We start from the raw sequence: 23,240 nt of genomic DNA, 5'->3' as shown, positions 1-23,240 counted from the left end.
GATGGAGGGGGGAAAAGAGAGATGGAGGGGGGGAAAAGAGAGATGGAGGGGGGAAAAGAGAGATGGAGGGGGGAAAAGAGAGAAGGAGGGGGAAAAGAGAGATGGAGGGGGGAAAAGAGAGATGGAGGGGGGAAAAGAGAGATGGAGGGGGGAAAAGAGAGATGGAGGGGGGAAAAGAGAGATGGAGGGGGGAAAAGAGAGATGGAGGGGGGGGAGGGGGGAAGAGAGATGGAGGGGGGAAGAGAGAGATGGAGGGGGGAAGAGAGAGATGGAGGGAGGGGGGAGAGAGAAAGAGAGATGGAGGGGGAAAGAGAGAGATGGAGGGGGGGAAAAGAGAGATGGAGGGGGGGAAAGAGAGATGGAGGGGGGAAAAGAGAGATGGAGGGGGGAAAGAGAGATGGAGGGGGGAAAAGAGAGATGGAGGGGGGGAAAGAGAGATGGAGGGGGGAAAGAGAGATGGAGGGGGGGGAAAGAGAGATGGAGGGGGGAAAAGAGAGATGGAGGGGGGAAAGAGAGATGGAGGGGGGGAAAGAGAGATGGAGGGGGGGGGAAAGAGAGATGGAGGGGGGGGAAAGAGAGATGGAGGGGGGGGGAAAGAGAGATGGAGGGGGGGGAAAAGAGAGATGGAGGGGGGGGAAAGAGAGATGGAGGGGGGGGAAAAGAGAGATGGAGGGGGGGAAAAGAGAGATGGAGGGGGGAAAGAGAGATGGAGGGGGGGGAAAGAGAGATGGAGGGGGGGAAAGAGAGATGGAGGGGGGGAAAAGAGAGATGGAGGGGGGGAAAAGAGAGATGGAGGGGGGGAAAAGAGAGATGGAGGGGGGAAAAGAGAGATGGAGGGGGGGAAAAGAGAGATGGAGGGGGGGAAAAGAGAGATGGAGGGGGGAAAAGAGAGATGGAGGGGGGGAAAAGAGAGATGGAGGGGGGGAAAGAGAGATGGAGGGGGGGAAAGAGAGATGGAGGGGGGGAAAGAGAGATGGAGGGGGGGAAAGAGAGATGGAGGGGGGAAAGAGAGAGATGGAGGGGGGGAAAAGAGAGATGGAGGGGGGAAAGAGAGATGGAGGGGGGGAAAAGAGAGATGGAGGGGGGAAAGAGAGATGGAGGGGGGGAAAAGAGAGATGGAGGGGGGAAAAGAGAGATGGAGGGGGGGAAGGAAGAGAGATGGAGGGGGGGAAAGAGAGATGGAGGGGGGGAAAGAGAGATGGAGGGGGGGAAAGAGAGATGGAGGGGGGAAAAGAGAGATGGAGGGGGGGAAAAGAGAGATGGAGGGGGGGAAAAGAGAGATGGAGGGGGGAAAGAGAGATGGAGGGGGGGAAAAGAGAGTGGAGGGGGGGAAAGAGAGATGGAGGGGGGAAAAGAGAGATGGAGGGGGGGAAAAGAGAGATGGAGGGGGGGAAAAGAGAGATGGAGGGGGAAAGAGAGATGGAGGGGGGGAAAAGAGAGATGGAGGGGGGGAAAAGAGAGATGGAGGGGGGAAAAGAGAGATGGAGGGGGGAAAAGAGAGATGGAGGGGGGGAAAAAGAGAGATGGAGGGGGGAAAAGAGAGATGGAGGGGGGGAAAAGAGAGATGGAGGGGGGGAAAAGAGAGATGGAGGGGGGGGAAAAGAGAGATGGAGGGGGGGAAAAGAGAGATGGAGGGGGGGAAAAGAGAGATGGAGGGGGGGAAAAGAGAGATGGAGGGGGGGAAAAGAGAGATGGAGGGGGGAAAAGAGAGATGGAGGGGGGGAAAGAGAGATGGAGGGGGGAAAAGAGGATGGAGGGGGGGAAAGAGAGATGGAGGGGGAAAAGAGAGATGGAGGGGGGAAAAGAGAGATGGAGGGGGGGGAAAGAGAGATGGAGGGCGGAAAAAGAGAGATGGAGGGGGGGAAAAGAGAGATGGAGGGGGGGAAAAGAGAGATGGAGGGGGGGAAAAGAGAGATGGAGGGGGGGAAAAGAGAGATGGGGGAAAAGGGAGAGGGGGGAAAAGAGAGATGGAGGGGGGGAAAAGAGAGATGGAGGGGGAAAAGAGAGATGGAGGAGGGGGAAAAGAGAGATGGAGGGGGGGAAGAGAGATGGAGGGGGGGAAAAGAGAGGAAAGAGGGGGAGGCCGCCAGAGATGGGGGGAAAAGAGAGATGGAGGGGGGGAAAGAGAGATGGAGGGGGGGAAAAGAGAGATGGAGGGGGGGAAAAGAGAGATGGAGGGGGGGAAAAGAGAGATGGAGGGGGGGAAAAGAGAGATGGAGGGGGGGGAAAAGAGAGATGGAGGGGGGAAAAGAGAGATGGAGGGGGGGAAAAGAGAGATGGAGGGGGGAAAAGAGAGATGGAGGGGGGAAAGAGAGATGGAGGGGGGAAAAGAGAGATGGAGGGGGGGAAAAAGAGAGATGGAGGGGGGGAAAAGAGAGATGGAGGGGGGGAAAAGAGAGATGGAGGGGGGGGAAAAGAGAGATGGAGGGGGGAAAGAGAAAGAGAGATGGAGGGGGGGGAAAGAGAGATGGAGGGGGGAAAAGAGAGATGGAGGGGGGAAAAGAGAGATGGAGGGGGGGAAAAGAGAGATGGAGGGGGGGAAAAGAGAGATGGAGGGGGTAGAGATGAAGTGGAGAAGAGGGGAGGAGAGATGAGAGAGGAGGGAGAGGAGGTAGGGGAGGAGGAGAGAAGAGGAGGAGTGGAGGAGGGTAGAGGAGAGGAGAGGAGAGGGTAGGGACGGGAGGGTAGGGTAGGGGAGGGAGGGGAGGAGAGGGGAGGAGAGGGAGGGGAGGGGAGGGGAGGGGAGGGGAGGGGAGGGGAGGGGAGGGGAGGGGAGGGAAGGGAGGGGAGGGGAGGGGAGGGGAGGGGAGGGGAGGGGAGGGGAGGGGAGGGGAGGGGAGGGGAGGGGAGAGGGGAGGAGAGGGGAGGACAGCAACTCGTCACCTGCTCGAGTCTCTCTTCCAGACGCTGAAGGCGTTGGAGAACACCAGAGAGGGCAAAGGCTGAGTGATGCACACTGGGACGTTTGGAAGCCCCTGCCTGACTCTCGGCTTCCTTGGTGTACTTTGCTTCTCTGATTACCTGCTCTGCACGGGCTGCTAGATCGGACTACAAACAAAGAGCACAAGAGAATTAACCCGTGAGAAATAACTAAACCCAGCACTAACCACCACTACAGAAAAGCAAGTCGATAGGAACACACGGCAGCCGAGCTTTCTGATGTTGCACATCGGAGCTCAGGACCAAAGTGCCATCCTCAGGTGAAGTGGAGTCAGAGGGCAGGAGATAATTGGACCAGGGCAGCTAAACATAATTCAGTTGCCATTTTAAAGCCATACAGTTGGTCCTTATTTTAACATTTCCATTATAAATTCTCATGTCCACATTTATGATGCCAATTGCCTCTCGTAGCTGGTGACACTTGCAATTACAATCTCCTGCCAATGATGGCACTGCAGTGCCTCCACTGGCAGGAAAGTGTAACTACAACGTGACATGTAATGGTTTACATAGGAAGCACCTGTTCTAAATGTCAACATAGGAATTTCTAACAGGAATATTGCGTGCAGACAGAAGGGGATGGAATTTCCTGTGGTAATCACGGCCAAAATTGTACCCATTCTGTCAATTTATGCCTAAATATCCTGCCAATCTGGTTTGTACATCCCAGAATGTAAACAATCTGGGCTGAGTCAAGGGTAGAACTCACTAGCCATATATTCCTGCTTTAAGTATAAAAATGAAAGACTCAAGCCTTCTAAGCACCATCCATGCACGGCACGCTTAAGAATCATCTGCAGTCGGGGAAGGTTTTCAAATTTTAATGTGGCTTGTACTGATGCCACAAAAATGCATTCAAGGAAACAGAAATATGGATCAGCGAGGGGCAAGGATAAAACCGTTCCATGCATTCGGTTTCTCGCGGTTAATACATCACAAACTGGTCTCCGTACCTGCCTTGTCCGTGAACAGAGAGCAGCCCCAGTTTGGTCATCAGGATGTAGAAAGCGAGGATTGGTGTATCTGTCAGGAGATGGGGGCAGTGGTGGTTTCATTACGTGAGGAGGCAGCGATATCTGCATGTTACGTGACAGACAGGAGAAATGAAGAAAGATCGAGAAAGGAGAGGAATCAAGAGCGACTCGGTGACTTTTATGATTTCAAGCAAACATAGAAAGGTATCAGCTTTGAAGAAAGAGAAATGCAAAAGCAAAATACTGCGGATGCTGGAATCTGGAATAAAAACAGAAAATGCTGGAAATCTCAGCAGGTCAGGCAGCATCTGTGGAGAGGAAGCAGAGTTAAGATTTCCCCTGAAAAGTTAACTCTGCTTCCTCTCCACAGATGTTGCCTGACCTGCTGAGATTTCCAGCATTTTCTGTTTTTATTATTGAAGAAAGAGAAGCGGACGCAGGCGATGGTCTGGGATGCCAGTGTATCCAAGCTTGGTGTCTCCATTGGTCCAATAGATACATTCCATGGAGGTCAGGGTTTGCATCTACCACCGAATTCCACCTCCGTAACATCGCCCGTCTCCAACCCTGGCTCAGCCCGTCTGCTGCTGAAACTCTCAGCCATGTCTTTGTTATCTCTAGACCCGACCATTCCAACGCTCTCCTGGCTGGCCTCCCATCTTCCACCCTCCGTAAATTTCAGCTCATCCAAAACTTTGCTGTCCATATCCTAACTCGCACCAAGTCCTGCTCACCCATCAACCCTGTGCTCGCTGACCTACACTGGCAATGCCTTGATTTCAAAATTCACATCCTTGTTTTCAAATCCCTCCATGGCCCTAGCCCCTCCCTATCTCTATAACCCCACACCGCCCGAGATCTCTGCGCTCCTCCAATTCTTCCCTCTTGCTCATCCTCAATTATAATCGTTCCACCATCAGTGGCCGTGCCTTCAACCGTCTGGACCCTAAGCTCTGGGACTCCCTCCCTAAACCTCTCCGCTCTGCTCCTTTATGGCGCTCCTTACAATCTACCTCTTTGACCAAGAATTTTGGTCATCTGTCCTAATATCTCCTGATGCGGCTCGATGTCAAATTGTGGCTGATAACACTCCTGTGAAGCGTTCTGGAAACATTCTACTACATCAAAGGTGCTATATAAATGCAAGGTGTTGTTCTTGTTACCGTTGATTCCCATTTATCTCAAGCCTGCAGATTATAACAGGTCTTAGAGTTCTGAATCATGATTATCTACAATGAGGAAAAGCATTAATCAAACTCTTTCCAATCCTCCAGGCCTGCAGAATTCAAAAAACAAACCAGCAATTAAGAAAGGTTAGAGGTCAAGTGTTAGCTCCGCCCCCTGCCTCAACCTATCGGTCACAGAGCCATCGATATCTTTATCATATCCGGAATCTATTTCTTCAACGCTCTCCTCCGCCCTCTTTAGAGATGGACAATAAATATCGGCTGCAATGTATTTGCTTCATGGGTTCTTTGTTTAAGAATTCATAACAACACATTGCTATTAAGAACTAGTTGGTTTATTAGCAAAAGGTTTAATAATCACACGACACATTACCAGTTCATCCACCAGGCTCACAACCACTTGCCTCATCATGGATCCCCCGAACCCAACTGGCTGGGGTTTTATTGAGTCTTGTGAACATCACGTGACTGGCTAAGCCACTCACAACTCAACAGCTCGACCAACCTGTGAGCATACTCACAGGTGCATGCATTACACTGGCCTTACCAGTGACACCCACGTCTCGAAGAGTGATGATAAAAAAATAGGTTATCTAAAACTTTGCCACTCAGATCCTAACCTACACCAAGTCCCACTGATTCATTGCATCCACCCTCTTAGCTCCCAGCTTTCCAACCCTTCCAATTTAAAATTTTCATCCTTGTGTTTAACTCTCTTCATGGCCGCGCCCCTCTCTATCCATATAACCTCCTCCAGTCCTACAACCCCTCCGCTAAACTCTGCATTCCTTTGATTCCAGCCACCTTGCCCCACACCCTGAAATACCCTCCCTAAACCCCTCTACCTCCCAACTCCTTTACGATGTTCCTTAAAAACCCATCATTTGAGCACGTTTTTGGTCAACCCCCCCCCACCCCACCCCCCCCATCCCATACTCTTTCCATCTTTGCCACAACATCCAGTTTTCTTAGCCGTAGCACCCCCGCCTCTGAGTCAGAAGGTTGTGGGTTCAAGTCCCACTCCAGACACTTGAGCCCATAATCCAGGCTGACACTCCCAGTGCAGTACTGAAGGAGTGCTGCACTGTCGAAGGTGCCATTTTTCAGAAGAGACATTAAACCGAGGCCCTGTCTGCTCTCCGAGGTGAATGTAAAAAATCCCAGGGCACTATTTTGAAGAGCAGAGGAGTTATCCTCAGTGCCCTGGGGCAATATTTATCCCTCAACCAACATCACTAAAACACAGATTATCTGGCCATTATCACATTGCTATTTGTAGGAGCTTGCTGTGCACAAATTGGCTATCGCGTTTCCTACATTACAACAGTGACAACATTCTAAAAGTACTTCATTGGCTGTGAAGCACTTTGAGACGTTGTGAGGTCGTGAAAGGCGCTATAGAAATGCTAGTTCTTACTTTTCATTCTCTGTGAAGTGTCTTGCGATGTTTTACAATGGTGTACAAATGCAAGTTGTTATTGTCCTGGTCTTGGCTTCGAGAATGGGACTGCCTGCGCTCAAGGACCACACTCCCCAGCTGGACAGGTTGCCCGGTAACAGATTGTACAGTTAGGATACAACGTGTTGTACTGTATGCACCTGTGAATATGCTCACCAGTTTGTAGAGCTGTTGAATTGTGAGTGGCTTAGCCTGTCACATGATGTTCACAAGACTCAATAAAACCCCAGCCAGTTGGGTCTTGGTCATCCACGATGAGGTATGCAGTTGTGAGCATTGAAGCACTGAACATACTTGATCAGCTCCGCTGACAGGCCACATAGTTCACAGGCCAGACACAAGACTCCCAAAGCAAGCGCTCTACTCGGAACTCCTTCACGGCAAACGAGCCAAAGGTGGGCAGCGGAAACATTGGAAGGACACCCTCAAAGCCTTCAAGTGCAACATCTCCACTGACACCTGGGAGTCCCTGGCCAAAGACCGCCCTAAGTGGAGGAAGTGAATCTGGGAGGGCGCTGAGCACCTCAAGTCGCTGAAAGCATGCAGAAATCAAGCGCAGGCAGCGGATAGAACGTGCGGCAAACCAGTCCCACCCACCCCTTCCTTCAACGACTATCTGTCCCACCTATGACAGAGATTGTAGTTCTCGTATTGGACTGTACAGCCATCAAAGAACTCATGTTAAGCATGGAAGCAAATCTTCCTCGATTCCAAGGGACTGCCTATGATGATGAGTTGTGAGCCTGGTGGATGAACTGCTGATGTGTAGTGTGATTGTTAAACCTTAGCTAATAAACTAACTAGCTCTTAATAGCAATGTGTTGCTATGAATTCTTAAGCAAAGAACCCTTGAAACAAATGCATTACAGCAGGGAAATGTGTAAAATCAATTGGAAGATCCCACTGACAGGAGGACCAATGTCAAACGTTACGCTGAGGTATCCGCAATCGCACGGTGCTATCGAAACATTCATCATTAACATTCCAGAGACACTTGGACATTATTTAGCTCCTGTAACCGCTGTCAGAGTTTGTGATACTGCTGACCTCCAATTAATGCTCTTTTGGAGACATAAAGATACAGTACAAGGAAATCGTAAGTTAACCATTCGGACAGAATTCTCTTCATTAACTATTGCTCTTCACTTTAGAAATAACCGAGACCACCTCAGATATATCTTCAATTATCTCTCCCACTCATTTGGTGTCCACTCCCTCTCCTGGAGCGCAATGGGATGTTTTGCAACTTTACCAACAGCACCTTAAGTGCCCCTTTACAACACCATATGTTTACTTGTCAGCCATGGCCTAAGTGGGCAGCACCCTCGCTTCTGACTCAGAAGGTCGTGGGTTCAAGTCCCACTCCAGAGATTTGAGCACATAATCCAGGCTGACGCTCCCAGTGCAGTGCTGAGGGAGCGCCGCACAGTTGGAGTTGCTGTCTTGCGGATGAGACGTTAAACCGAGGCTCCGTCTGCTCTCTCAGGTGAACGTAAAAGATCCCATGGCACTATTTCGAAGAAGAGCAGGGCAATTCTCCCTGGTATCCTGGGGCCAATATTTATCCCTCAACCAACATCATAGAAACAGATGATCTGGTTATTACCCCATTGTTGTTTGAGGAAGGTTGCTGTGCACAAATTGGCTGCCGCGTTATGAAAGTGACTATACTTCAGTAAAGCGCTTTGAGATGTCCTAAAATTTTGAAAGGCGTTACAGAAATGCAAGCCTTTCTTTCTTTGCAAATGTGGGGTTTTCTGCCTTGATTCTGTGATCCTCTTAAAATTGTTTTGTGATATTGAACTCAATCAAGCCCAAAAATATAGTTAATACCCACTAAGGAACATTAAATTGCCTTGATAATAACAGTATTATGATCCTTTTGTACATTATAGGGATTTGAAACTCACATGCCTGTGGCAAGGATTTAATATTTATTAAAATGAACAAAAGTAAAGAAAGCATTTCTATAGTGCCTTTCACGACCACCGGATGTTTCAACCCCCTTTACAGTCGATGAAGGGCTTTTGAAGTGGTGTAATGCAGGAACAATCTTATACAGGTTTTCTATTTATCGTATATACATCAGAAATTGCGGACCCAGTGATTGACCAATAGGATCCCACACACACCTGTACAGGATCCAATGATCGGCCAATGGGATCCCACACACACCTGTACAGGATCCAGTGATCGGCCAATGAGATCCCACACACACATGTACAGGATCCAGTGACTGGCCAATGTGATTCCACACACACCTGTATAGGATCCAGTGATCGGCCAATAGGATCCCATTCACACCTGTACCGGATGCAGTGATTGGCCAATAGGATCCCATTCATACCTGTACCGGACGCAGTGATCGGCCAATGGGATCCCACACACACCTGTACAGTGCTGTAAACCCAGGGCCCCACCACCTCCATTTCTCACCTGTCTCCGTAGTGAGGTGCTTGGAGCGTTCTCTTCAAACTTTGCCAGTAATTGCGTTGCCATCGACTTGACCTTGTTCTGATTCACGGCATCTTTCGCCTCATTGCTGTCACTTCTGAGATTCACCACCTGGTTGGAGAAACAGGAGCCGTGTCACACACAATCCGAGTTACAGGCACAACGTCTGGTGTCCCTCCCCAAACCCCACAGATAACAAGCGCAGAGCCATCAGCAAGGCAGGAGTGTCGGGACAGTATGTAAACAACAGATCGCCACAAAACCGGCAAAGTTAGACAGCTGATACTGAAACAACAGCTTGTAGAATCATAGACTAGCACAGCACAGGAGGAGGCCATTCGGCCCATCGAGTCTGCGTCAGCTCTTTAGAAGAACAATCCAGTCAGTCCCACTCCCCATATTCCGGCAATCTTTTCTGCTTCCAGTACTCAACCAACTCCCTTTTGAAGTCTACCATTGAATCTGCCTCCTCCACCCTCTCAGGCAGCACATTCCAGATCCTAACCACTCGCTGCGTAAAAAAGTCTCTTCTCATGTTGCCTTTGGTTCTTGGGCCAATCGCCTTAAATCTGTGCCCTCTGGTTATCGACCCATCAGCCATTGGAAATAGTTTCTCATTATTTACTGTCTAAACCCTTCATGATTTTGAACACCTTTAACAAATCTCCTCTTGACTTTCTCTGCTCCAAGGAGAACAACCCCAACTTCTCCAGTCTATCCATGTAACTGTAATCCCACATCCCTGGAACCTTTCCAGTAAAGTTCTTCTGTACCCTCTCCAAAGTTATCTTCATAACTTGCATTTACATAGCAGCTTTAACTTATTCCCAAGGCCTATCAAACAAAATTGGACACCAAATTTGAAACAAACTGATCGAATCCAAAAGAGAAAATTCAAAGCAGCCCCCCAAAAATACCCCTGATGAGCAACTAGCAGTTTGACACCAAGCTGAGCTTCCGACCACATATCCGGCCATCACTAAGACCGCCTACTTCCAGTTCTGTAATATCGCCCAACTCTGTCCCTGCCTCAACTCATCTGCTGCTGAAACCCTCCTCCATGGCCTCTCATCATCCATCCCCATCGATGGGAGCTGATCAGACACTCTGCTGCCCATATTCAAACGCACAGTAGGTCCCGTTTACACCGACCAATGCTCACTGACCTACAATTCCTCGATTTTAAAATTCTCATCCTCGGGTTCAAATCCCACTGGGGCCTTGCCCCTTCCTATCTCGGTCACCTCCAGCCCCACAACCCTCCGGTATCTCTGCGCTCCTCCAATTCTGGCCTCTTGAGAATCCATTACTCCCTCTACTCCACTGTGCCTTCAGCTGCCGAGACCTTTGGGGCTGGAATTTCCTCCCTAAACCTCTCCGTCTCTCGCCTCCTTTTGGTCACCTGCCCTAATATCTCCTCATGTGGCTCATTGTCAGATTTTGTCCCTTCCTGCTCCCGTGAAGCACCTTGGGGACAATTTAATAAAAAGAAAGACTTGGATTTCTATATCGCCTTTCACAACCACCGGACGTCCAAAGCGCTTTACAGACAAGTAGCACTTTTCAAATGTAGTCACTGTTGTAATGTAGGAAATGTGGCAGCCAATTTGAGCACAGCAAGCTACCGCAAACAGCAATGTGATAATGACCTGATAATCTGTTTTAGCGATATTGGTTGAGGGATAAATATTGGCCCCAGGACACCGGGGATAACTCGCCTGCTCTTCTTCGAAATAGTGCAACGGGATCTTTTACATCTACCTGAGAGAGCAGATGGATCCTCGGTTTAACGCCTCATCCAAAAGACGGCACCTCAGCACTGCACTGGAGTGTCAGCCTAGATTTATTGTGCTCAAGTCCCTGGAGTGGGACTTGAACCCACAACCTACTGAGAGGCGCGTGTGCTACCCACTGAAGCCACAGCTCATCTGTTCCTGAATCCCTCATTCATGGCCTCCCATTTACCAGTAAGTGAAGCAAGTTGCTGCTGTTGTTCTGCATTTGGTGACTTACGAACACTTCTGTTGCATGTTTCCTCTGGTGGAGCTGATATTGGGGCCGAAATTTCCCTTTCCGATTAGGCCTCTGGGCACTGAAAGTGGTGGCCACAGGGCGGCACAGAATGCCATTCCTCAGGGTGTAGGGGACCGCTCTGCCCGATTTCCCGCCGTGGTGTGCACGTGCCGACCCCTTACCGACCAGTGGCGACCCCTTCCCAAAATTACCCCATGGGAAATTGCTCCTTTTGCGGAATTGCCCCGGGGGAGTGACGCTGCAGCCGGCCGGTGCCCCCGGCAGCTGTTTGTGTCGGTGCACTCCGTGTTGGGCCTGGTTGGTTGGCAGTGCGGCCGCCCTTAAAGGAGAGGTGATGTGCCGGCGACGCCATTTTACTTTTTATTGTCGGCCGACTGCCAGGTCAGGCTGACAATTGTGCCCCCAGGTTCGGCCGGGCCGCCAACAGGTAGCCCTGCACCCCCTCTTGGGTACCAGGCCGCTGGCCCGGCCGAAACCCTCCCTGGTGGCCCAGTGAACACATGTGAAAAGTATGCAGAGCTCGCAACGGCCAGCTTTACAAAACGGAGGGTGCAACCCGTTTCGGGCAGTGGGCAATTTTAGCCCCATTGTCTTTTGGATGACACTCAGTAACTGGAGGGTTTTCCCCACAGAGAAGATCGGTGTCCTACATTGCCGGTGCCCACGACAGACTGGAACTGGCCAGGAATGGGAATGATTACTTCTTCCATGATACAAAGGAATGAGCTTGTGATTCCTTCCACTACTTCACCTTGCTCCCCAATGGGAACAGCGAGAAGACACAAAGCATAGACGATGATGCAAAGGCAGGTTTCTCCCTGCAGCTGCCTGTATAATGCAATGTCCCAATTGTCCGGCTTCGCACTGACCTCCTGTGACTGCATGATGGCCTTCTTCCTCCTCTTGCTCGTGGCATCTTTTTCTTCACTTTTCTTTTCATGCTGCAATGGAAGAAAAGCATTAAGAACAGCACTGGAATCAAAGATCGGCAGGCAAAACTATAATCAAACAATGGGCTGCCTTTAAAGAGGAGCTGGTTCGGGTATAGTCGAGGTACATTCCCACGAGGAGGAAAGGTGGGGGAACGAAAGGCAGGAGCTCAACTAAAGTCAGAGCTCCCTGGGTGAAGAAAGAGATAGAGAGTAAGATGAAGCAGAAAAAGGGGGCGTATGACAGATGTCAGGTTGAGAATACAAGAGAAAACCAGGCTGAATATAGAAAGTTCAGAGGGGAAGTGAAAAAGGAAGTAAGAGGAGCAAAGATACAGTATGAGAATAGAATGGCAGCTAACATAAAAGGGAATCCAAAAGTCTTCTATAAGCATATAAATAGTAAATGGGTAGTAAGAGGGGTGGGGCTGATTAGGGACCAAAATGGAGACATACACATGGAGGCAGAGGGCATGACTGAGGTACTAAATGAGTACTTTGCATCTGTATTCACCAAGGAAGAAGATGCTGCCATAGTCATAGTGAAAGAGGAAGTTGTTGAGAATACTGGATAGGATAAAAATTGATAGAGGAGTAGGTACCAGAAAGGTTGGCTGTACTTAAAGTAGATAAGTCACCAGGACCGGATGGGATGTATCCTAGGATGCTGACGGAAGTAAAGGTGAAAATTGCGGAGTACTGACCATAATCTTCCAATTCTCCTTGGATACGGTGGTGGAGCCAGCAGACTGGAGAATTGCAAATGTTACATAGAAACATAGAAAATAGGTGCAGCAGGCCATTCGGCCCTTCGAGCCTACACGACCATTCAATAAGATCATGGCTGATCATTCCCTCAGTACCCCTTTCCTGCTTTCTCTCCATACTCCTTGATCCCTTTAGTCGTAAGGGCCATATCTAACTCCCTCTTGAATATATCCAACGAACTGGCATCAACAACTCTCTGCGGTAGGGAATTCCACAGGTTAACAACTCTCTGAGTGAAGAAGTTTCTCCTCATCTCAGTCCTAAACGGCTTACCCCTTATCCTTAAACTGTGCCCCCTGGTTCTGGACTTCCCCAACATCGGGAACATCTTCCTGCATCTAACCTGTCCAGTCCCGTCAGAATTTTATATGTTTCTATGAGATCCCCTCTCATCCTTCTAAATTCCAGTAAACACAGGCCCAGTCGATCCGGTCACTCCTCATATGTCAGTTCTGCCATCCCGGGAATCAGTCTGGTGAACCTTCGCTGCACTCCCTCAATAGCAAGAACGTCCTTCCTCAGATTAGGAGACCAAAACTGAACACAATATTCCAGGTGAGGCCTCACCAAGGCCCTGTACAACTGCAGTAAGACCTCCCTGCTCCTATACTCAAATCCCCTAGCTATGAAGGCCAACATACCATTTGCCTTCTTTACCACTTGCTGTACTTGCCTGCCAACTTTCAATGACTGATGTACCATGATACCCAGGTCTCGTTGCACCTCCCCTTTTCCAAACCTGCCGCCATTCAGATAATATTCTGCCTTTGTGTTTTTGCCATCAAAGTGGATAATCTTACATTTATTCACATTATACTGCATCTGCCATGAGTTTGCCCACTCCCGTAACCTGTCCAAGTCACCTTGCAGCCTCTTAGTGTCCTCCTCATAGCTCACACTGCAACCCAGCTTAGTGTCATCTGCAAACTTGGGAGATATTACACTCAATTCCTTCATCTAAATCATTACACCCATGTTCAAAAAAGTGTGTAAAGATAAACCCAGCAACTATAGGCTGGTCAGTTTAACCTCAGTAGTGAGGAAGCTTTTAGAAACAATAATCCGGGACAAAATTAACAATCACTTGGACAAGTGTGGATTAATTAAGGAAAACCAGCAAGCATTTTTTAAAGACAAATCGTGTTTAACCAACTTGATTGAGTTTTATGATGGGGTAACAGAGGTTAAATGAGGGCAATGCGGTTGATGTGGTGTACATGGATTTCCAAAAGGCTTTCGACAAAGTGCCACATAATAGACTTGCCAGCAAAGTTGAAGCTCGTGGAATAAAAAGGACAGTGGCAGCATGGCTACAGAATTGGCTGAGTGACAGGAAACAGAGAGTAGTGGTGAACGGTTGTTTTTCAAACTGGAGGAAGGTATACAGTGGTGTTCCCCAGGGGTCAGCACTGGGACCACTGCTTTTCTTGATATATATTAATGACTTGAAAGTGGGTGTACAGGGCACAATTTCAAAATTTGCAGATGACACAAAACTTGAATGTGTAACGAACAGTGAGGAGGATAGTGATAGACTTCAAGAGGATGTAGACAGGCTGGTGGAATGGGTGGACACGTGGTAGATGAAATTTAACGCAAAAATGTATGAAGTGATACATTTTGGTAGAAAGAATGAGGAAAGGCAATATAAACTAAAGGGTACAATCCTAAAGGGGGTGCATGAACAGAGAGACCGGGGGTATATGTGCACAAATCGTTGAAGGTGGCAGGGCAGGTTGAGAAAGTGGTTAAAAAAGCTTACGGGCTCCTGGGTTTTATAAATAGAAGTACAAGCAAGGAAGTTATGAAGAACATTTATAAAACATTGGTTCGGCCTCATTTAGAGTATATTGTGTCCAATTCTGGGCACCGCACTTTAGGAAGGATGTGAAGGCCTTGGAGAGGGTGCAGAAAAGAATCATGAGAATGTTTCCAGGGATGAGGGACTTCAGTGATGTGGATAGACTGGAGATGCTGGGGTTGTTCTCCTTGGAGCGGAGAAGATTGAAAGGAGATTTGATAGAGGTGTTCAAAATCATGAGGGGTCTGGACAGAGTAGATAGAGAGAAACTGTTCCCATTGGCAGAAAGGCCGAGAACCCAGAGGACATGGATTTAAGGTGATTGGCAAAAGAACCAGAGACGACATGAGGAAAAACTTTCTAACGCAGTGAGTGGTTAGGATCTGGAATGCACTGCCTGAAAGGATGGTGGAGGCAGATTCAATTGTGGCTTTCAAAAGGGACTTGGATAAGTACCTGAAGGAACATTTCTTGCAGGGCTACGGGGAAAGGGCATGGGGGGTGGGACTAGCTAAAGTGCTCTTGCAGAGCGCCGGCACGAGCTCGACGGGCCGAATGGCCTCCTTCTGTGCTCTAACCATTCTATGATTCTAGACACATACAATGTACAAGAGGGCGAGCATGTTGCTTGCCTCACAACTATACTGCAACTTGGCAATTATTAAAAATACCTCAACACATGGGCATTCAGCCCATCATTACTGTGCCGGCTTTTTGGTAGAGCAATCCCAAACTAATCCCACTGCCCCGTTCTCCCACCATAGCCCTGTATCAATCCCAAACTAATCCTACTGCCCCACTCTCCCCCCATAGCCCTGTATCAATCCCAAACTAATCCCACTGTCCCACTCTCTCACCATAGCCTTGTATCAATCCCAAACTAATCCCACTGCCCCGCTCTCCCCCCATAGCCCTGTATCAATCCCAAACTAATCCCACTGCCCCACTCTCTCACCACAGCCTTGTATCAATCCCAAACTAATCCCACTGCCCCACTCTCTCCTCATAGCCCTGTATCGATCCCAAACTAATCCCTCTGCCCCACTCTCTCCTCATAGCCCTGTATCGATCCCAAACTGATCCCACTGCCCCACTCTCTCCCCATAGCCCTGTTTCAACCATTCGGCCCAGCTGGTCCGTGCCGGTGTTTATGCTCCACACGAGCCTCCTCCCACCCCTCTTCATCTCACCCCATCAGCATCTCCTTCTATTCCTTTCTCCCTCATGCATTTATGCAGTCTCCCCTTAATTGCATCTCTGCTATTCACCTCAACCACTCCCTGTGGAAGCAAGTTCCAAATTCTCACCACTCTCTGGGTGAAGAAGTTTCTCCTGAATTCCCTATTGGATTTATTAGTGATTATTTTATATTTATGGGCCCTAGTTCCGGTCTCCCTCCACAAGTAGAAATATCTTTTCTACGTCTACCCTATCAAATTTCATGTGAACTTTCTCCTTGTGCCAAATTCCACAAACTTTACACGTCTACTGCAGGGCCTGTTATCATTACCTTTGGGTTCCGTTTCCTTGGCAACAAGTTGATAACATTGAAGAGCGAATTGGATTGCCTGGATGGAGGTCGAGATAGGTCGTTGCCGCCTTCCTTATCGTGTCTGAAGACAGCTGCTGCGAAAAGACCAACATAATTTGTTCAACCAAAGTCAATGCATCATTATAAATGATTTCCATCTGCAAAAGAATCTTTAATACATGTTCAGTCTAAAACGCCTTTAACATATTGAAACATCCCAAAGTGCTTCACAGGAGTATTATGTGATAAAAATTTGACATCGAGCCGCATAAATAGAAATTAGCGCAGGTGACCAAAAACCTGATCAAAGGAGCGTCTTGAAGGAGGAAAGAGAGGTAGAGAGGCGGAGAGGTTTAGGCAGGAAGTTTCAAAGCTTGGGGCCCAGGCAACAGGAGGCCTGGCCACCAGTGGTGGAGCGATTATAATCAGGGATGCTCGGGAGGGCAGAATTAGAAGACTGCAGACATCTCGGGGGGGGGGGGAGGTTGCATGGGGAGTCGAGGGAAGCTGGGGTTGTTTTCCATAGAGCAGAATTGACGGAGGTGTTCAAAATCATGAGGGGTTTTGATAGAGTAAATAAGGAGAAACTGTTCCCAGTGGCAGGAGGGTCGGTAACCAGAGGGACACAGATTTAAGATAATTGGCAAAAGAACCAGAGGGGGAGATGAGGAGAATGTTTTTACGCAGCGAGTTGTTGTGATCGGGAACGCGCTGCCTGAAAGGGCGGTGGGAGCAGATTCAACAGTAACTTTCAAAACGGAATTGGATAAATACTTGAAGAGGAAAAATGTGCAGGGCAGTGGGAAAAGGGCCGGGGAGTGGGACTAATTGGATCGCTTTTTCAAAGAGCTGGCACAGGTTCGATGGCCCAAATAACCTCCTTCTGTGCCATGTCATTCTATGATATGCAGTGTGGGGAAACTTCTCAATCCAAGTCCCGCTCACCCATCACCCCCTGTGCTCGCTGACCGACATTGACTCCTGGTCCGGCAATGCCTCAAATTTAAAATTCTCATCCTTATTTTCAAATCTCTCAATGGCCCTCTCCCTTCCCTATCTCTGTAATCTCCTCCAGCCTCCCCCCACCCCCCCCACCCCCCCACCCATGCAAGATGTCTGCGCTCTTCCAATTCTAGCCTCATGCGCATCCCCAATTTTTTAATCACTACCACTGGTGGCCACGTCTTTAGCTGCCTGGGCTCTCAACTCTGGAATTCCTTCCCTGAATCTCTCCCCTTCTTCATCTCCTTTAAGATGCTCCTTAAATCTTCCTTCTTTGACCAAGCTTATGGTCACCTATCCTAATACCTCCTTATGTGGCTTTGTGCCAAACTTTGTTTGATAATTGCTCCTGTGATGCACCTTGGGATGTTTTACTACATTAAAGGCACTATACAAATGCAATTTGTTGTTGTTACATTCTCACAAGCAGACAACACTGGGGTGAGGGTGTGGGTGCCTTGTAGAATACAACTGGATCCAGTCAATCAAGGAGCACGTCAACTCGGATCCCGGGTAATGTTCTTCTAATTGTTTTTGTTGGATGCATGGCCCCTTTAATGGGTTACACAGCACATTCAGATTTCCCCGAGTGCGCTGTTTTTCCATTGAAAAGTCGATGAACTGCCCCAGAGTGCTGCTCGGCCACACAACTTAGCAACAACTTGTGTTTATATAGCGCCTTTAACGTAGTGAAACGTCCCAAGGTGCTTCACAGGAGTATTATGTGATAAAGATTTGCCATCAAGAGACACAAGTAGAAATTAGCGCAGGTGACCAAAGCTTGGTCAAACAGGTAGGTTTTAAGGAGCGCCTTGAAGGAGGAAAAAGAGACGGAGGGGTTTAGGCAGAGAGTTCCAGAGCTTGGGGCCCAGGCAATAGAAGGCACGGCCACTGATGGTTGAGCGATTATAATCAGGGATGCTCAGGAAGGCAGAATTAGAAGAGTGCAGACATCTCGGGGGCGGGGGGGTTGTGGGGCTGGAGGAGATTACAGAGATAGGGAGGGGCGAGGCCATGGAGGGATTTGAAGACAAGGATGAGAAATTTGAAATCGAGGCATTGCTTAACCGGGAGCCAATGTAGGTCAGCAAGCACAGGGGTGATAGGTGAGCGGGACTTGATGCGAGTTAGGACACAGGCAGCCGAGTTTTGGATCATCTCTAGTTTACGTGCGGTAGAATGTGGGAGGCCAGCCAGGAGTGCGTTGGAACAGTCTAGAGGTAACAAAGCAACAATTTCAGTGCAAATAAGGAGATGAGAGATGACTAAAACATTGGTCTCAGATACGGTACAGTTGGGAGGGGAGCCACTTGCTTAGTCGCTCATGTAATCGTGCACACTATTCATTTATAGGTTCAATTATTGGAATGTAGGAAGCAAGCAGCCAATTTCTGCACAGCAAGCTCCAACAAACCACAACTTTTTTTTTTAAATGATGTTGCTTAAGGGAAAAATATTGGTCCCAGATCAACGGCGATAACTCCAATGCTCTTCTTCGAAATAGCGGCACTAGGATCTTTTACATCCACCTGAGATGGCAGATGGGGCCTTGGTTTAATGTCTTATCCGAAAGACAGCACCTCTGACAGTGCAGTGCTTCCTCAGTACTGCCCCTCTGACAGTGCAGCGCTCCCTCAGTAATGCCCCTCCGACAGTGCAGCGCTCCCTCAGTACTGCCCCTCCGGCAGTGCAGCGCTCCCTCAGTACTGCCCCTCCGGCAGTGCAACGCTCCCTCAGTACTGCCCCTCTGACAGTGCAACGCTCCCTCAGTACTGCTCCTCCGACAGTGCAGCGCTCCCTCAGTACTGCATTGGAGATTCAGCCTAGATTTCTGTGCTCGAGTTTCTGGAGTGGGGACTTGAACCTATGACCTTTTGAGTCCGAGACGAGAGAGTGCTGCCCACTGAGCCGCGGCTGACAGTACGATCACCGCGAGGTTGTCAAACGAGTACAGTGCGTGTCACCAATGGATCTTGCAAGAGAGGGATGACTCACAGGCAGCTGAGGGTGGGTTGCTGCGGAAGAGCTCGTAGAACTTGGAGAGGTACATGACCATGCTGAGCTTGTCGGGCTCGCTGACTGAAGCCATCTCCTTCCCAGTGGTGACCGGAGAGATTCCAAACTCCCGCTCCGCTACGTCAAAGGCCAGCTGGTTGTTTTTGGCAGCGTCTTCTTCATTCAGGGCATCAAAGTCACTGGGGAACAAAGTAGAAGGGTCACATTAATGGGGCTGGGATGCTGGGGGACTGGGGAGGCTGGTCTTTCTCACATTCATAAGAACATAGGAACATAAGAAGTAGGAGCAGGAGTAGGCCATATGGCCCCTCGAACCTACTCCACCATTCAATACGATCACGGCTGATCTGATCTTGGGCTCACCTCCACTTCCCTGCCCGCTCCCCATAACCTTTTACTCCCTTATCATTCAAAAATCTGTCTATCTTCGCCTTAAATATATTCAATGACCCAGCCTCCACAGCTCTCAGGGGCAGAGAATTCCACAGATTTACAACCCTCAGAGAAGAAATTCTTCCTCATTTCCGTTTTAAATGGGCAGCCCCTTATTCTGAGACTATGGGCCCAAGTTTCGGCATCTGGTGAAAACGGCGCACCTCCGAGACTTACGTGACCTGCCTGGGCTCGAAGGTGCGCCGGAATATTCTGCAGCAATTCTCCGGTCCTCCTGGACCATGGCGTGGTGTGGCGTGGCGCAGCGTAGTCTCCCAGGGGGGCGGGGCTAGGGATCATGCCTTCTTCTCAGAGCTCGCAATGGCTCGGGAGAGCGTGGATACCGGGAGTGGAGGAGGGAGGGGTGCGTGGATACCGGGAGGGGGTGCGTGGCAACCGGGGTGGGGGAGTGTGGCAACAGATGGAGGGGGGAGCGCGGCAACAGGGATGGAGGAGCGTGGGTTGGGGGGCACTCAATGATCGAAGGGCCGGAGGAGAGAGCAGGGGTGCCTCCTTCCAGTCTCTCCCCCACACACACTCACCCCCCCACATCCCCCCCCCACACAACACACACCCCCCCACCCACACACACACACCATCCACACACACACACAACACCCCCTCCCCCCACCCCTCACTGTCAGATACAGAGAGAGAGAGACACTACAGAGAGAGACACTGACCGAGACACCTTCCCTTCACATAAAGGTAGGACTTCTATTTTTTATTGATTGATTACTTATTACTTTGGTCTTGGTGCTTTAGGTGTAGGGTTCCTTCTATTTTTTATCAATTAATTGCTTATTACTTTTTGTGCTTCGTTTAGTGCTTGGTGCTTTAAATGTACTTTGCTTCTTTAATGTTGTTGTGAAGGTGTTTATGGAAAATCCTCTAACTTCCCTTACCCCCCGCTGTTGCGATGTTGATGTTACCTGCGTGTTTAATGCTTCCCACCCCCCGTCTCTGGCTGTGCCTGCACTAAACTTAACTCTAGGTAAGGTTTTTCAGAACTTACAAAAGTGGACATTTACTCCATCCTAAGTTAGTTTGTAGTAAGTTTTCACTGCCGAAACTTGCAAAACAGGCCTGAGTGGCTGGACACACCCCCTTTTGAAAAAAATGTACCTTACCTAAAGCCAACCTAAACTTACTCACTAGAACTGGAGCAAACTAATATCCGAGAATTGCAATTTCTAACATACTCCAAACTAAACTAGTTGCTCCAAAAAACTAGAAGCAACTCCACCGAAACTTGGGCCCTATGTCCTTAGTTTTAGTTTCCCCTATGAGTGGAAATATCCTCTCTGCATCCACCTTGTCGAACCCTCTCATTATCTTATATGTTTCAATAAGATCACCTCTCATTCTTCTGAACTCTAATGTGTATAGGCCCAATCTACATCAGCCTATATTCATAAGTCACTTCCTCGGGCGTCAGAAAGATCAAAGTCTCACCACACCGACACTGCGAGATTCCAAACTGTAACCAAGGTCAGCACAACATGCTAGGTCAGTAAAACTTGCATTTATATAGCGCATTTAATTTCACATCATGAAATGTCCCAAGGCACTTCCCAAGGAGTGTGATCAGACAAGAAAATTGACACCGAGCCACATAATAGGACAGGGGGCCAAAAGCTTGGTGAAAGAGGCAGGTTTTAACGTGCAAGGTGGGTTTTACAGGAGGAGAGACAGGTAGAGAAGCGGAGAGGTTTAGGGAGGGAGTTACAGAGTTTCAGACCCAGGCAGCTGAAGGCACAGCCATGGCACTATTTTGAAAAAGAGCAGGGGAGTGCTCCCTAGTGTCCTGGGGCCAATATTTATCCCTCAGTTATTCCCTGCACTGTTAGAGGTGCCATCTTTCAGATGAGACGTTAAACCGAGGCCCCGGCTGCTCCCTCAGGTGGACATAAAAGATCCCGTGGCCACTATTTTGAAGAAGAGCAGGGGAGTTATCCCAGTGTCCTGGGGCCAATATTTATCCCTCAATTATCTGGTGATTATCACATTACTGTTTGTGGGAGCTTGCTGTGCATAAGTTGGCTGCCGCGTTTCCCACATTACAACAGTGACTACACTGCATTGGCTGTAAAGCGCATTGAGACGTCCTGTGGTTGTGAAAGGCGCTATATAGAAATCCAAGTCAAGTCTGATTTGGAACGCACTGCCTGAAGCAGATTCAATAATAACTTTCAAAGGGGAATTGGGTAAATACTTGTAAAGGAGCGCTTTGCAGGGCTGTGGAGAAAGAGCAGGGGGGGTGGGTGGGGGGGGAAGTGTGGGACTAATTGGATAACTATCAAAAAGTTGGCACAGGCACGATGGGCCAAATGGCCTCCTTTTGTGCTATATCATTCTATGATCCAGCCTTGAGTGGGATTGCTGCTTATGGCCCTCTGCACTGGAGTCACAGACATACAGGAGCCCAGTAATGTAAACAGGGCGCAGACTAGGGTCCCAGAGGCGTGACTCCCCGGCGTCAGCCCACCCTTCACTGACACAGATTATGCAAAAGGTAAATCATACATGAGTTGTGGGCAGAAGTGATGTATGATGGCGCACAGAGCCAGGCCACTGCTCCAGGAGCTGGTCAGGTCAGTGATGGCCACGTTCTTGTAGCTCTCCGTTTGTTTCTGGCACCAGGTCAGAAGCCGATTGGGACGAATCTCCGACTCTGTAATTGGCAAATAAACACAACACAACCGATGAGCAGTTTGATAAATGTCACGCCCAGTGTTTGAGACCTCAGTTACATCATCGCTGCGCCGCCCGTACTGTCGCCCCGTCGGGCAAGCGGTGACCCCCCCACCGACCAGCGGCCACCCCCTTTCTGACCCCGCGTGGGAAATTGCCCCACGGGAGCGGCTCGGTGCCCCCAACAGATTTCCCCGTCGGGAAGCAGTGTGTGGCTGGGCGACACGTCTGCCCTTAAAGGGGAGAATACACTGCCGCGGCAGCCATTTTATTTTAATCGTCGGCTGACTCCAGAGGTCGGCCCGACAATGGCGGCCACGGGTTCGGCAGAGCCGCCAACAGGCAGCCCTGCACCCCCTCTTGGTTACCGAGCCGCTGGCCCGGCCCATACCCTCCCTGGTGGCCCAGTGGGCCCAACTAAACTAAATGCAGAGTTCGCAGCGGCCCTCCCCTTTAACTGAAGGGGAGGAATGTTGTAACGTGTCAGGGCACTGATAACACCGACCGGCATCCGTCCCGGTCTCATGGATTGGGGCAGAGAAAAATCTTCAAGATCGGTTAAGTTCTGGTCAGAGGGCAATTTTGGCCCCTACAGCACAGAATGAGGCCAGTCAGCCCCACTGGTCCATGCCGGTGTTAATGCTCCACACCAGCCTCCTCCCACCCTGTCCCTGTATCCTTCTACTCGTTTCGCCCGCATGTGTACATCAAGCCTCCCCTTAAAGACATCCACGCTCTCTGCTTCAACCATTCCCTGTGGCAGCGAGTCCCACATTCTTGCCACTCTCTGTTGAAGAAATTCCTCCGAAATGTTTCATTTGATCTGCGAGTGGCTATCCTATAGTGATGCTCCCTTGTTCTTGACTCACCCACAAGTGGAGCAGTTTCTCCACATCCACCCTATCGAACCACTTCATAACTTTTCAGTGACAGCTGTGGCTCAGTGGGCAGCACACTTGCCTTCGAGTCAAAAGGTTGTGGGTTCGAGTCCCACTCCACAGACTTGAGCACAGAAATGG

At 49.4% G+C, this 23,240-nt stretch overlaps 1 protein-coding gene across 10 annotated transcripts in view; it reads right to left on the bottom strand.

The window, feature by feature from the left end:
* Positions 1-23,240, bottom strand: part of mical2b (microtubule associated monooxygenase, calponin and LIM domain containing 2b) — a 403,033-nt gene that overhangs the window by 178,099 nt on the left and 201,694 nt on the right. For 6 of the 10 annotated variants that reach the window (XM_070899462.1, XM_070899461.1, XM_070899469.1 and 3 more), the window contains 7 exons: positions 22,054-22,201; positions 19,075-19,274; positions 16,057-16,172; positions 11,918-11,989; positions 8,997-9,125; positions 3,894-4,016; positions 2,884-3,048 (listed from right to left, as the gene is read on the bottom strand). In XM_070899462.1, coding sequence (XP_070755563.1) covers positions 2,884-3,048; positions 3,894-4,016; positions 8,997-9,125; positions 11,918-11,989; positions 16,057-16,172; positions 19,075-19,274; positions 22,054-22,201 — 953 coding nt within the window. The remainder of the gene's footprint in view (positions 1-2,883; positions 3,049-3,893; positions 4,017-8,996; positions 9,126-11,917; positions 11,990-16,056; positions 16,173-19,074; positions 19,275-22,053; positions 22,202-23,240) is intronic. The other 4 variants (XM_070899467.1, XM_070899468.1, XM_070899463.1 and 1 more) reach the window with 3 other exon arrangements.

The sequence above is a fragment of the Pristiophorus japonicus genome, chromosome 14, assembly GCF_044704955.1.
Source record: "Pristiophorus japonicus isolate sPriJap1 chromosome 14, sPriJap1.hap1, whole genome shotgun sequence".
Lineage (NCBI taxonomy): Eukaryota > Metazoa > Chordata > Chondrichthyes > Pristiophoridae > Pristiophorus > Pristiophorus japonicus.
This window is presented reverse-complemented; position numbering and strand designations above follow the sequence as displayed.